Source organism: Echinococcus granulosus (genome assembly GCF_000524195.1).
Source record: "Echinococcus granulosus chromosome Unknown EG_S00076, whole genome shotgun sequence".
Taxonomy (NCBI): Eukaryota; Metazoa; Platyhelminthes; class Cestoda; order Cyclophyllidea; family Taeniidae; genus Echinococcus; species Echinococcus granulosus.
The window spans coordinates 136,384-149,596 of NW_020170456.1; the positions used below are offsets into that span (position 1 = coordinate 136,384).

Here is a 13,213-nt window from a genome sequence, read left to right on the forward strand (position 1 = left end):
ATGGTTGTGGGGTTGCTCGGTCTTGTTGGCGGTATTGAGGCGTATGTTTTTGAACCGCCATCGTCTCTATACCTTATTTTCAATCCTATTGAGTTTTTGAATATTTGTGTAAAGAAGTTTGAAAAATTTGGTGACATCGGTGCATATGGTGTGGATTTATTACGCGCGAGAGCCTTGTTTGAAGATGGTTTAAGAGATATCCTCAGGTGTGGTGTAAAACCTATTCCTATTTTCGGTGGATTATCAAATGAAAGCGTAAGTTTGGATTCATTAACTGGGTTTTAGGGCTTAGGTGTTAAATCTGTTGCAAATCGTTATCTTAAATCTAGAAAGAATTACAAGGAAGCTGATCTCGATGTTGCAGCTGCTAGGTACCGTGCGTATGGGGATTTTTTCCCTTGTGCACGTCAATTTGTGACAAACTGTCTTCGAGACTTGGACTTGTGTTGTGTGCAATCAAGTTATGATTCCATGCCCGTATGCCTAGGAATTGCCTATTGTCTTGACTGTCCAATTGCAAGCATGTCATCGCAGTACTACGTCATATCACGTCCTACCATTCTACCTGAAGAGATCCAAACACTTACTATAAATGAGATGAAACTTGTCGATCTTACTACAGATTTCTACCGTATGGATAAAGAGGAAGGTAAAGCCGTCCTTAAACTGAAGGTGTATCATCCTGAATTGTCCGCACTGTGTGGCGTGCCTGCAACGTCACGACCTCTGATTGCACTACTTATGAACTCGGACTTGCTTCCCCGACTCCCAGCCGCGATCAAAGTCGAGCCGTCAGGATCAGATTCGTATACTTCAGCGAAACTAAGAGCGGTGATTGACTGGGTAGCGAAAACCAATCCCATTCACGTCCTTCAGGCGATAATGGAGTCGATCACGGATCCCAAGTACATAGATTATATTTCAAGCAGCATATTGCTGTACCTAAGAACATTTTGTCCCGACTTTGTGGAGGCCTCTAAAGTCCTCAGGGTACTTGGTTTGGGGCAATGGATTCCGCCAATCAAAGCACCAATAAGAAGGGTTGAGGAAGAGAAGGAGCACCCACACCAAAGACCTTCTTCACCCATGCTCTTCTTTCAAACGGCAGCTGGACTGTTGAAAGGTACTGTGCCAGCGGATCGTCCAGTTGACTTTCTCTATCGTTGGCCTGCTGCGCTAGTTCATTTATATCGCTCTAATACGCTGCAGAGGTTATTTATTGCGCCACTTTACAGTAAATTTGGGGTGGTTTTCATCTGCAATAACGATTACCTTATTGAATTGCCCTATGTTTATGGGCCGAGCAGAATCCTACGCTACGTGCACTACTGCCTGCTAATGGGAGTGGAAGAAGCAAATGGCCTTAGCTCCAAACTGGTGGGACTGCGTCCCCATGCAAAGGAGATATGTTATGAGGGGAATTTTCGTTTCAAGACGTACATGGTGGAGGTAAAGCCCATGCAATTACCACGCAACTGCACGGTGGATGACTTTATTCACACCATTATTGGACTTGATCGCACGATAGACGTGCCTGATTGGAGCGTTGCCTTGGTGCTTTCGTGTGTTCTGTGGCACCAGGAAAAGGTGGAGCATCGGGACTGTGATATTGCTGAGTGCCCGTTGATTTTGTCAGTGTTAGTTTTGGCAGTGGCCACGCGTTACAATGTAAAGTGTGGTGTGCCAGTTGTGGCAGAGCACTATGATACCCTAAAGTCGTTAGTTGTAACAAAAATGAAGGAGAGTGGTGCATTTCCAAATGCAGCGGTGGAGAAAAAGTTAATGCACAGTGCGTTGGAGTTGATGACGATGTATGACCACTATGTGTCCCTCTGTCGACTTCTCACTGCACTGCAAGAGGGCAGTGGAACACCCGATTTCTCATCTGCCGCTTACAACCGTTTCCCTCCGAACTATGCAATATTTCCTTCGCTTGCCCTACTCGTCTACATGGCTGCTCATTTGAAGTGTGAGAAGACGCCGTCTGCTGTGGCCGTACGACTGTGGCTGGTGAATGCATTCCTTCACGCCAATAATGATGCTAGCGATGTGGCTAGATTGAAGGACGCTTTGACCGAGTTTTCAACTCTCCAGAAATTAGTGCCGAAGATTAAGCTGAGTTTTACCGCCCCCAAGGTGGATGTGACTGATCCACCGCCTTACTTTTTACCCAAGGAGGAGAGGCCGCCACTAAAAAACTCTATCCATCCACGAGACAATGAGGTCCCGTTGAAGAAGTATGGTGGCAGTGGAGTTGCACCAATGCGATACCTTGACGGGAGAAGGCCATTGCCACCCCCTCAAAGGGGGAATCCATCAATGAGGAATGGGAAAAGCTACGTCAGTCAACTGAGTGAACGAGTTAACACGAAATTGGATTCCTAATTCTAATATTTTATATACTTTTTCTGATTTCTATATTTAACGATTTGAGTCATCGATATGATATTACTTAAAGATTGTTTGTTCACTTATTCCCTAACTTGTCACAAATGGGTTAAAAGGTCGCTTGGTCGATTGTAAGCAGCGACTTGACGATTTTCTTGTGGGATCTAGTTCTAGGACAATGTTTTGTGGATTGGTGATTGTGGGGAGAAATCTGTTCCGCTGAATGCCGTTGGCTTTATCGGGTCATTCTCAGGCCCCGCTGGTCTCCTGTGCTTGATTACCTTTGCGAAGGGAAAATCGCAACGCTTTCGCCACCAACCCGCCGCACTACTGATCGCGGGGTTGCGGGGACAGAACCACCGTCGTTATTGTACACGCGTCAGACTGCGACCTTGCACTTGGACTCGGGACGCCACGTGCAGTGACTGCGGGATAGTCTGCATGCCTCACTAAACCATGTAGCAATGACCTAACATCAGATCAGTGGAAGACTGTCCCCTTGTCATTTGCCGATTTACCCAACCTGAGAATGCGTTTACAACACCCCTTGATGTTGTGCGAGACAAAAAGGCGATGGAAAGTTAAAAGCCCTGATCTTCCTGTCACACGGTCATACAAGAAGGAAGCCCATCCAGGTAGCGTAGTTTTTTAGTCTCGAGAGGCTACGGTCGGAAGTTTTGTTGAGGTTTTTTGGCGGGCTTTACAAGGCCACTGCGTAAACGTACGAAAAAGCAGATTTAAAAGGTGGGAGAGAGGGTGCTATGAAGCATTTAGGGTGCTTAGGCATATGCTCAACTGCACAGCTATTCCAGCGACTACTGTCGCTATTGATGCAGTCGTGGGTGGTGCAGCCTCGCAAGAGGGCGTCTAAAAGTGTCGTCACAACGCAATCTACGCGAGTACCAAGCCCAATCAAGGAGGTGGTGCGTAAAATTACCGCCCAACCCAAACCCTTCACCGCTTCTACAGTGGTCAGACATTTCCGACAAAAATTAAAAAAAACGCATAATTGATCTTTGGTTCGGTTGAAGGCCATGAAAGTTATGTGCCGTTTGGTGGCGCAGCAGTACCATTTTGCAGGTTGCTAGAGAACAGAAAAAGCGAGACGCACCACAATGCAAATGCCGCGCCTCGTAAAAGTTAACGACGCTTGCATGAATATTGTAATTATCTAGAGGACCTTCAAAGTAGCAGCGTGTCGTCAGGATGCCGACTGTGATACGACTGTGTTGTAGAATAGGCGTCACGACTATGATGTCGGTGCTCCTCCTCCTCCTCCTCCTCCTCCTCCTCCTCCTCCTCCTCCTCCTCCTCCTCCTCCTCCTCCTCCTCCTCCTCCTCCCGAGAACCTGATAAACCTCCACGAAGTCAATGTGAAAAATTGTAGGTTGCAGCAATATGGTGTCTGAAGGGTTACACATGTACGAGGAATCCTTGATCGGCTCCATTGTCACCTGAAGAACATCAGTGTGTTCGAAGTTAGCAACTCCGTGGATCAATGCACGTAGTGACGCCGGAGCATGCCACTCTGAATTCGACGGTTTAACTCTGATCAAAGATGGGAGAGTCGGCAGCGAATCCGAATTCATTAGAGATGCAATCAGAAGTAGCATTGTTGCAGGCTCGCTTCGAGGTGTGAACAGTTCCAGTTGATGCACTTTCACTTGAAGGACGGTAGAGTGGACAGAGCAAAGAGAGACGTAAGTGGGACTCTGGTCTTCTCCAATCTAAGCGGTGAAGGTGGTGCCTTGTGTCCAGGATGGCGCAACTACCATGCTCATCAACGACAACTTCTAGATGGGAGACGACGCAATGTGCTTGCTGGCGATGTCGACAAGAACGACGACGATGGTAATTGAATAGTGGAGAAAGAATCCTGACGCCAAGGACGTAAGAATTCTCGCTCACAATTTCGCAATTTTCGTCACCTGGGAAAATATGGCCCTTACATTTACTTCCTCCTCCTCGTCTTCGCATCACCATCCCCCCCTCCCACCTATACCCACACCAGCGGTCAAAGTCTCATTTCCCCGTTCTCTATCGCTTTTCAGGAGGATGGCGCTCTCCTCTAACAGCAGTAGTAACAGCAGCGTGGCCCACAGCCCTTCGATGGAGTGTGTGGAGTGCCCCTTCCAGGTTGCGCGAACTCTCTCGCCTTGACATGTGAGCAAAAGGTCCATCAGCTGTCCAAAGTCATGGAAATGGGAAGCGTAGCACCGATTTAAGGCGCTAAGCTCCATTTTGAACCACGCATTTTAATGTGTTTACATTAACAGTCCTTTAAATGAAGACATTTGTTGCCATGCAGGGGTGAGGGTACGCAAAACTTTCCTGTCCCAACAGTGCCTTCCATAAAAAATGCGTTTGATCCCAGTGGTGCCGGCAGTTAAGCTGCTTGATAAACTTAACTTGGCACGTTCGCCTCGTGACACACTATCTATGACATTCTGACATTTTCTACCGAAGAACTCGGTATCTAAGTTGGGTTCTTTGTTTGACCTTCACCTCATAGTCGCTTACATCCCTCGCATTGGGTGAGGCGGCGTTTGGCAGCAATAAAAGGGGGCTGAAAGCGCGTTAGTATGTTAAGTGAGTTAGCCACCTGAAGGATGGACGAGGCCCCAACGTCGAGACGCCTCGACATTACTGCATGCCTCAGAGGCTCATTCACACTAACCCCATCACCGATGCCTCCGTGCAATTTCCCCACCAGCGCCCTACTCAAAGACGAGGTTACAGTCCGGGAGGATGTGTGAAGTGAGGTGTGATTGACTTCCTTCTGGTGTTTACTAGCGAATTAGGGGAAGCTGCACTGACACCTGTGAGGCATTTAATGGGTACCCATGTGATAGGTGCGGGATTGCTGACAGTTTGGTAACTACTTTCAGGTTGATAAACGAGGTACCAGTGAGAAGTACGTGCAACTAATATCGTGAAGTTGGATCTGCAGTTATGGTTGATGGAATTGTTGTACATTGTGTGCGTCAGACCTAGGATATACCAACCGTGGGACTGAGTCCCACCCAGCAGAGCCCCACAGCGTGTGCTGCTCACGTCATTCACATCATTCTCAAGTGCCAAGTAGGGGCCCCACGTTTGATGCTTTTGGAGGTGGATGCGAGTGTGGTACGATCGTGCTACCCATCCTTCATTGGTCAGAAGGCGAATTTAATTACATCTGAAGTGGTAGGCACATCTTCTAAGCACTGTCAATTCGCAATTATGGTGAGAAAAACAGTATCACCCCTAACTCCACCCTGAACGCCTTGATTTTCGAGCCCGAGATCGAAGTCAGACGAGTGTGACGTGCTCTCGGTGAATGCTTGCAAAGTGGTTGCGCGAAGTGGGGATTGGTTGAGTTGGAGCCTACTTCGTCTGGCAGTTGGCTAACCTAGATGTTCCAAGAACGCTTTCCCAGCGCTATTTGATTGTTGCGCAACATTCTCGCACCCAATGCGAGGCGTAAAGGCGATGATAAATTAGGGAAGTCAATCCAGAAGTACACTGTCAGACGTGATTGCATCCTCCCTACTTCCCGATCAGTAATTGTGCTTGAGTTGGCAGGCTGCTTGCGCAAACGTAGCAATTTTTTCACCACAAGGAATTAGTTAGTCTGGCGAAACTCGTGATAGACATAGTTAGTACTACCCAAAATAGATGGCCCCAGCAATGAGATGCAAACCATGTGGTTTGAGCCTCCTTCTCAGCTTCTCCAACCTACCGATGCTCGAGATCAGTGAGTTCCAGAAACCAGGGGGCACTGAATGCAAAATTGGGACAAGGCGAGGTCATCCCACCTCCTACCAACTGAGAAATGGACTAGTTTGGCATGATAGAGACTACGATGGTTGGCTGGGTGAACGGGTTAGGGGAAAACGATTAGATTCAAAATTTTTACTACTTTGTACTCTTCCTAATTTTTTTCTTCATCTATTTGAGTCGTCGGCAAGATATCACTGAAACATTTGTTTAGGCCACTACCTAGCCGTTAACTTCTTACATTTGGATCGAAAGGGAGGTTAAGATAACTGGTTGGCTAAAAGCAGTGGACTTACTAGAGATTTCTAATGGGGTCACAAACCAGGATTAAAATTTCCAGATGTTGGTTTCTGGGACTCACTAGTCTTGAGAGGGTGCAGATAGACGGTAATGCAGAGGTCGATCAAGTTAACTGGTTTGGACTCCATCGTCAAGGACAATCACTTTAAAATTTCGCAACCTGTCCAGCTGAATGGAATTGGGTTTGGCAAGAAGTACTTAGGATTTACTAGTTCCTTTAGCCTGAGAAGTATTGCGGTTAAGAAATTACAACTTTTGCGCTACCAATGACCAACTCAAGCATTGCCACTGATTCGGAAGTAGAGAGTGGAATTACTGTAGCCTGCGTACCTATTCTACAACACCTTGTGCAATCGTTTAGCGAACATTGAGTAGAGCGCGCCATACACCTCCGACTTCGGTCTCAGCAACGAAACTCGAGGCGTCACGTCGACGTGAACATGGGGGTGGTGTTGCATTTCTCACCGTGATTGAGAATTGACAGTGCTGTAGAAGATGTGCCTACCACTTCAGATGTAATTAAATTCGCCCTCTGACCAATGAAGGATGGGTTGCGCGATCGCACCACACTCGCATCTACCTCCAAAAGCTTCAAACGGCGGCCCTCTACTTGACACTTGAGAATGATGTGAATGACGTGAGCAGCACGCGTTGTGGAGCTCTGCTGGGTGGGACTGAAGCACACAACTTTGCACCAGCTCATTGCTCCGAGATAGACTGTAACTTTACCGCCTCACCCGTAATTGATGGCACCAGCCATACGAGCTTCCCCCCGACACCCTCTTCATCAGCCAGAATGTGGCCACAAATCACTCAAAAATAATGAGTATCCGGCCAACGTAAGAGGATCGTCAATACACCCACCCCAACTCGCCCGTGACTGCCAGATCTACCTGTCATAGGGTAACCGCATTCTCACCTGCCTGTTCTTGCCGCCTAACGAACGCATATCCGATCACAATCTCTCAGCTGTTGGAAGGGCTGTCGATCCATCCATCCATCTCCACGTCTTATTCAAACTGTACAATTACGATGCGGCACCTTAGCGGTGGAAAATTGTCTATCAGATGGCTACTTCAATGCAGAGAACGTGCCCATAGCCCCATTTGATTGATGTCAAATGACGAAACGATGGCGTCAGTCCAGATACAGAACGTCAAAGTGTCACAACGTGATTCATTGAACTGCAAATCACTGCTCCACGTTCACTCTACGCTGATGGGCTAATCCATCAACTATCAGCTCCACCGGCACCAAGAGACTTCTTCGCGAAGAAATTAGCAGGAAGACGTAGACAACACATCCTCCACACCACAACTTCACGAGGAACCACCCAATTCTCGCACAAATCTTCTGTCCATGCACGACTACATTTCGGCCCTACAAGCGCCTTTTAATTGATGGCCTAGGACAATACTACATTGATGCTGCGACTGCACCCGCAGCCATCACTGATATAAGCAGTGCTAAGGCAGTTAAATTCTGCGGACCTTCGTCCATACATGTATGCAAGAGTCGTCACATAAAGCGCTTACAGAGTAAACAAACAATAAAAAGCGCGCTTCACAAAACCCACGCAGCATTTTATACAGATGTTTTGTTTCGCAATTCCTTTACTACGGACTATTTGCATTACTTTGGCTCACTAATCAGAGCGAGGGCGCTGGCGTGACTACAAGGAGGCCCACCACCCGCTCCGTCGGACGGCAATAAGTCCTGCTTTTGTCGCCGCTGCTGCTGTTGGAGAAGGGCACAAATCGCATGAAAAGCGCAAGAAAAGGGAGCCAAGGAACGTTATCCGACATGTGTGGGAGATGATGGTGGTAAGCCGAATACAAGAAGGAGCCGGACGCGGACGCGGAAGGTGGGCTTGGTGAGTGATGAAATTGCGCCCCAAACCAGTTGTGCTGCTGTCATTGCGACGACCACATTTTCACCAAGCGAAAAAAGATGAAATGGGCAAAAGTATTGTCTCATTAAGGGCCCCGATGACCTTGCACGATCTCAAATGCTCGAAAATTGACCCGTACGGGTAGCCGTGTAGGAATGAGGTGGAAAAATAGTGGAAATGAGGAAAAAATATAAAACAATCGGCTGCCAGATGGTTTAAAATACATGCGCTTGCGGGAAGTTATTAATATTCTGAATATATTCAAATCAAGCAATTCACCTAATCCAAGATGCGATCATTAGGCAATCCAAACTTAATGGATGCGCTGCGTCTTTTCAACACAGATTCCCATTCACGGCTTCCTTCCTGTCCCGCAAAACCAAAGTCCTCGTATCTCTCGAGGATGGGGAATGACGAACGCAGCAAGTTCCAACCACTATGTGGACAATCAAGAGTCAACCACTGGTATCTTCTCCCAACAAACGGTAAATCGCTCTGATTCACTATCATCTTAGCAAAGGAGCAATCGCTTTTCTATCGGTGGTCCGAACTCACAAATCGCAGTGGAATGATGCTGTGGATGTCACCACAATTCGACTTTCTATGAATTTCCCATCAGTAGCCAATTAATGACAGCTATACTCTAATTTAATCCTTCCTGATTGCCTCACATTGAGCACAGACCTACTTTAAGATGCGGATAACCACTCGAAGGCTGAGGTCAATCATTCATTTCCTACAGATACGCATAAGTGCGACTACCGACTCGAATTCAGACTCCACCCATCAGGCTTATATGCGCACGCCATCTCTTCCGTGCTTACATACGTCGTTCAATAGACATCCGTTTTGGTGGCCCCATCCGCATTTAAACCTCTCGCACAGAGAAACCTCAATGCAAAACAATCAGCGAATCAAATTGTCAAATACGCCAAGCCAGTTCATAAAAATAAAAAGGGACGAATGATGCGAATGTAATCAATCCATTGAATGTATGCAATAGTGCGAAACCCAGCTCACTCATCAATGGAAATATCACCAATGGTCAAATGGCCGGCGAAGTTGCGAGTTGGGGTGCCTGCGTCCTCGACGCCAGGTTCCTTCTCCGCCGTCTAATCGCCATCGTCACAGAAGTAGATAAACGCTGAAGGCAATGCGTCTTCTCCCATTCCAACATCCTCGCTGATAACCATGGTAGCTGTGTCATTTGGACCCAAATCACCAAGGCCAAAAGTTCCACTCGCGTCTATCACTGCTCCACCGACAGAAGCATACATCCGTAGGGCCTCCCCTGCGTAGGAATCATGTCATTCTCCTCAACAGATCTCTTCTTTTAGGTCGTCTTTCATCTTAAAGTGTATCATCCTGAATTGTTTGCACTGCAAAGCGTGCCTGGAACATCACGACCTCTGATTGCACGACTAATGATCACGAATTTGCTCCCCAGCCTCCCGGCTGCGATCAAATTCGAGCCGTCGGGGTCAGAGTCGTATACTTCAGCGAAACTACGAGCAGCGATCGGCTGAGTCGCGAATACCAATCCTATTCACGTTTTTCAGGCGATAATGGAGCCGATCACGGATCCCGAGTACATGGATTGCATTTCAGTCAACATGGTCCTGTGCCTCGAAGCAATTTGGCCTGACTTTATAGAGGTCTATAGAGTCCTCAAGATACTCGGTTTGGGACAGGTTATCCCGCTAGCGAAAGCAACAACAATGTTGAAACAACTCCAGCACTGAAGCTGCCTGATCCACGTTTTTCTTCAAATCAGCAGCTGGATTGTTGGAAAGCACGGCCCCATCTGAAATTCCTGAGAGTATATTCTGTTTTAGCATTGAAGTTTGAAACCAGTGGATGAATTCAACCTGCTCCAGCCAATGTTTGCACTTCATGTCAGTTGTGCGTTTTGGAAGCTCCACCTGTGCTACCATTAGTGCGGTATTTTCATTTCTCCTACTCCTCTCCTACTTCGCACACTTGGACAGGGACAGTTGAGTGGAGAAAGATCTTATTTCTCATAATACAGGGAAGCCAGTCATGCTAATTGTTTCGAGCACTGTGCCCAGTGCCCCCGTTGACCTTGTTTCCTCATACCGTCTGCACGGACCGCTTTTCGCCGGTTAACACCTTATGATGCACCTTTAGTGTAATGCATCTTGACTGGTTGTATGCGGAGACGGGCGCTGCAGAACAAGCAATCTGTTGGTGAGATGACTCTTATCACTTGAAATGCATCGCTGCACTACGAGAGGCGGAACAGCACCATAGATGTGCACTACGTCTTTTTTTAAATTCTGTTGTTAATGTTAATTAGACCCTAACTTCCTTTGTGCAATCATCCGTAATGTAGCTCCCATCTGACGAGACAGTTTGTCTCTAAAAGATTACATACGGATTAAATATTGCAGAAACGGGCATTTCTTTAGTTTCAAAGTCAAACCCTGGTCATCAGACAGGTCTGACACTACTTCCAAATTGCCCTTATGCCTCCAAACACCTTTACCGAAAACGAGTGTGCCATGTGGACACATTACACAATATTTCGGAAATACATTAATCAGGAGAGATATCGTACGGCGTCACAAAGTGACCCCCTTCTCCCTTTGCATAGTGGAAAAACACCGTCTGAAATTCCTAAATCCCGTTAGGCAATACGCCTCACTTACCAATATTTCGCTTTTAAATCAAATATAGAGAGCTACCTTAATCCGTATAGGGTAGATGTGGGGAAAAGCCAGTCCTCGTTATTGCTGAGATAAGCTTTCTACGGCCGACTCACAACCGGATATTTCCATGCTTCCTGCTTACCAAATCAATCGGTAAGATCTATGATGAGTCAACTCAGAACAAAGACCGCCTAATTTGGCCATACTCATCACCGCGGTTTCCAAAAATACAGTCTGCATATCATCTCCACCTGTCTTCAATGACAGAATAACTACCGTGGTCTCAGTGTCACGCCGTGTAGAGGTGTCATCTGCAAGATTCTGAACAACCTTGGCGCTACGTGGAAAATTGGCCCAGAACAATGACGTCGCCACGTCCACCTCGACTTCCCATTCGTTAAGAGTGGGCTCTTCAGCATTAGAAAACAAATCTACTTCTGGGAACTGAGAGCTCCAAGATTGATTACTGACTTGGTCACACGACGGTCGAACAAGAAATGGCATAAATGACCATGCAATTTGCTTGGGATTTGAGGGAACGAATGTGGGTCGTATGAAAGTATGGAAAATAGGTGAAAATAAGACTCACCTGCATTTGTAGCATTGTGCAGATAACCACAGCCAAAAAGCGCAAGAGTAATTTAACATTGCCCTTGTTTTCATACAGACCAGCCTATTCCCAAATTGTTGGATGTTGGCTGGGATAACCGGGATTTGCCACTTCTTATGAATTCTTTGCACTCTGCTCTTTATGGTTCTTACCTACTGGTCACAAAAAAGAAGATACTTCTACTCACCTCTGCTCGTCCTGATAGAAGACAAGTTGAGCCAAGCCGTTGAATGATTTTTTTTTTGAAATTGCCAAGCCGAAATTTCCGCCTTTCAAGTTGAATGAAAAGGGACCTTAGGAGACGCACAAAACATCTGTTGCGTTCCTCGACACCCGACTCAAAATTGGTGGCTGAATTCGATCGGCTCCATCAGCAGCTTAAAGTTCGTTCCAGTTTTGAATGTAAGATACTCACTCCACTTTACTACCAGAGCAACATTTGCGAAGTCTCTAAGCCCCTATCTCCAAATTCAGATCCTTTGATCGAGAACATTCACCGGAGCTAGACATCGTATTGTACGCATTTGGTGGGTTTATGGAGTACCGCAGGATCATGTGGAATTATAGGTGGTTAGCCCCACAGTAATCGAAATCGCCTCCCACCCGCAAGCCCGCCACAGCACGCCCACAACCCTAGCAACTGGTGGATGTAAATAAAACACGATCATATTTTCACTGCATCTAAAGTAACTCAAAAATAGTAAAAAGCTGACCCGTTACCAGGAAGTAATATGTGTAAACGTTTGTAAGGCCGATTTTTAACCTAATTTTACATCGTACTAGACTGCTCAGTAGTTAGTGCATACATAAAATGTAAGTACTTTTTCAATGCTCTTCGTAGCTAGATATAAAGACCAATATGTCTGTTTCTTCTTAGCCTCTAACGTAGTAATTTAAGGGCATGGTAAAGGAATGATGCATTTGGACTAAATCTTCTAGAGCATTCGAAGGTACCTCCAGTGATTATAGGGAGGTAATGTAAATAACGTGATCTGGGTATTACAGGTTAAGCGGGCACCCTATTGCTTTCAGCGCAGAAGCAGTGGAGCGTATTGTTGTAAAAGTGAATCCAGCTGCAAAAGTTAGGCATTCGATAGTTGTTAATGTCGAGGTGAGATGGAATCCAGCACATGGCGCGATAATTGCCCTGCGAGAGAGGCACAATTACGTGGGGCGAGACTCCTCGGTCTCCGCTTCCCGATTCCTAGCGTTCCTAGACAAGCCCGGTTGGTTTGCTTTGGACATCTTTATTAAAGACGACAAGACGTATAGGGAAAATACAATATTCAAGAAGGAGGGGAGCCGCAGTCACTAGGTAAGGGAGGGGGCGATCCAGTTACAAGGTTCGAATTTTTTTTGCTTGCCTCCTCCCTGAAAAGCAAATTCAAACAACATAAGTATTACATAGCCCCCTCGTCCTTTTAGCGCCGTCCCCGGTGCTACCACTTATGAGCTCCCATTGAGGTTCCTAACCGGCGGTCTCTTGTCTTCGGTCAGGACGTAAACCTCATCTTCGTAACCAACCGGAGGTGGCCCCTTATATGGTCTCATCTTGTTGTGATGAACGGTTACCGGCTGGGCACGCAGTTGTGCGTT

General features: G+C 46.7%; 3 protein-coding genes across 3 annotated transcripts; 1 reads left to right on the top strand and 2 right to left on the bottom strand. All coding sequences in view use genetic code 11, as the record gives it.

Moving 5' to 3' along the window:
* Positions 1-2,813, top strand: EGR_07389 (hypothetical protein; the record flags this gene model as incomplete). The annotated part of the gene is made up of 4 exons (XM_024496638.1): positions 1-255; positions 286-376; positions 488-2,237; positions 2,642-2,813. The coding sequence occupies 4 exons, from the start codon at positions 1-3 to the stop codon at positions 2,811-2,813; spliced, it is 2,268 nt and encodes a 755-aa protein (XP_024348925.1).
* A 757-nt stretch (positions 2,814-3,570) lies between these two features.
* On the bottom strand, positions 3,571-8,364 carry EGR_07390 (hypothetical protein; the record flags this gene model as incomplete). Its single annotated transcript, XM_024496639.1, has 8 exons — positions 3,571-3,746; positions 3,936-4,316; positions 4,391-4,543; positions 4,909-5,177; positions 6,110-6,207; positions 6,953-7,121; positions 8,084-8,184; positions 8,251-8,364. 8 exons carry the CDS (start codon positions 8,362-8,364, stop codon positions 3,571-3,573), a joined length of 1,461 nt encoding a protein of 486 aa, XP_024348926.1.
* A 1,086-nt stretch (positions 8,365-9,450) lies between these two features.
* On the bottom strand, positions 9,451-11,511 carry EGR_07391 (hypothetical protein; the record flags this gene model as incomplete). Its single annotated transcript, XM_024496640.1, has 2 exons — positions 9,451-9,629; positions 11,214-11,511. The coding sequence occupies 2 exons, from the start codon at positions 11,509-11,511 to the stop codon at positions 9,451-9,453; spliced, it is 477 nt and encodes a 158-aa protein (XP_024348927.1).
* Positions 11,512-13,213: the final 1,702 nt, after the last annotated feature.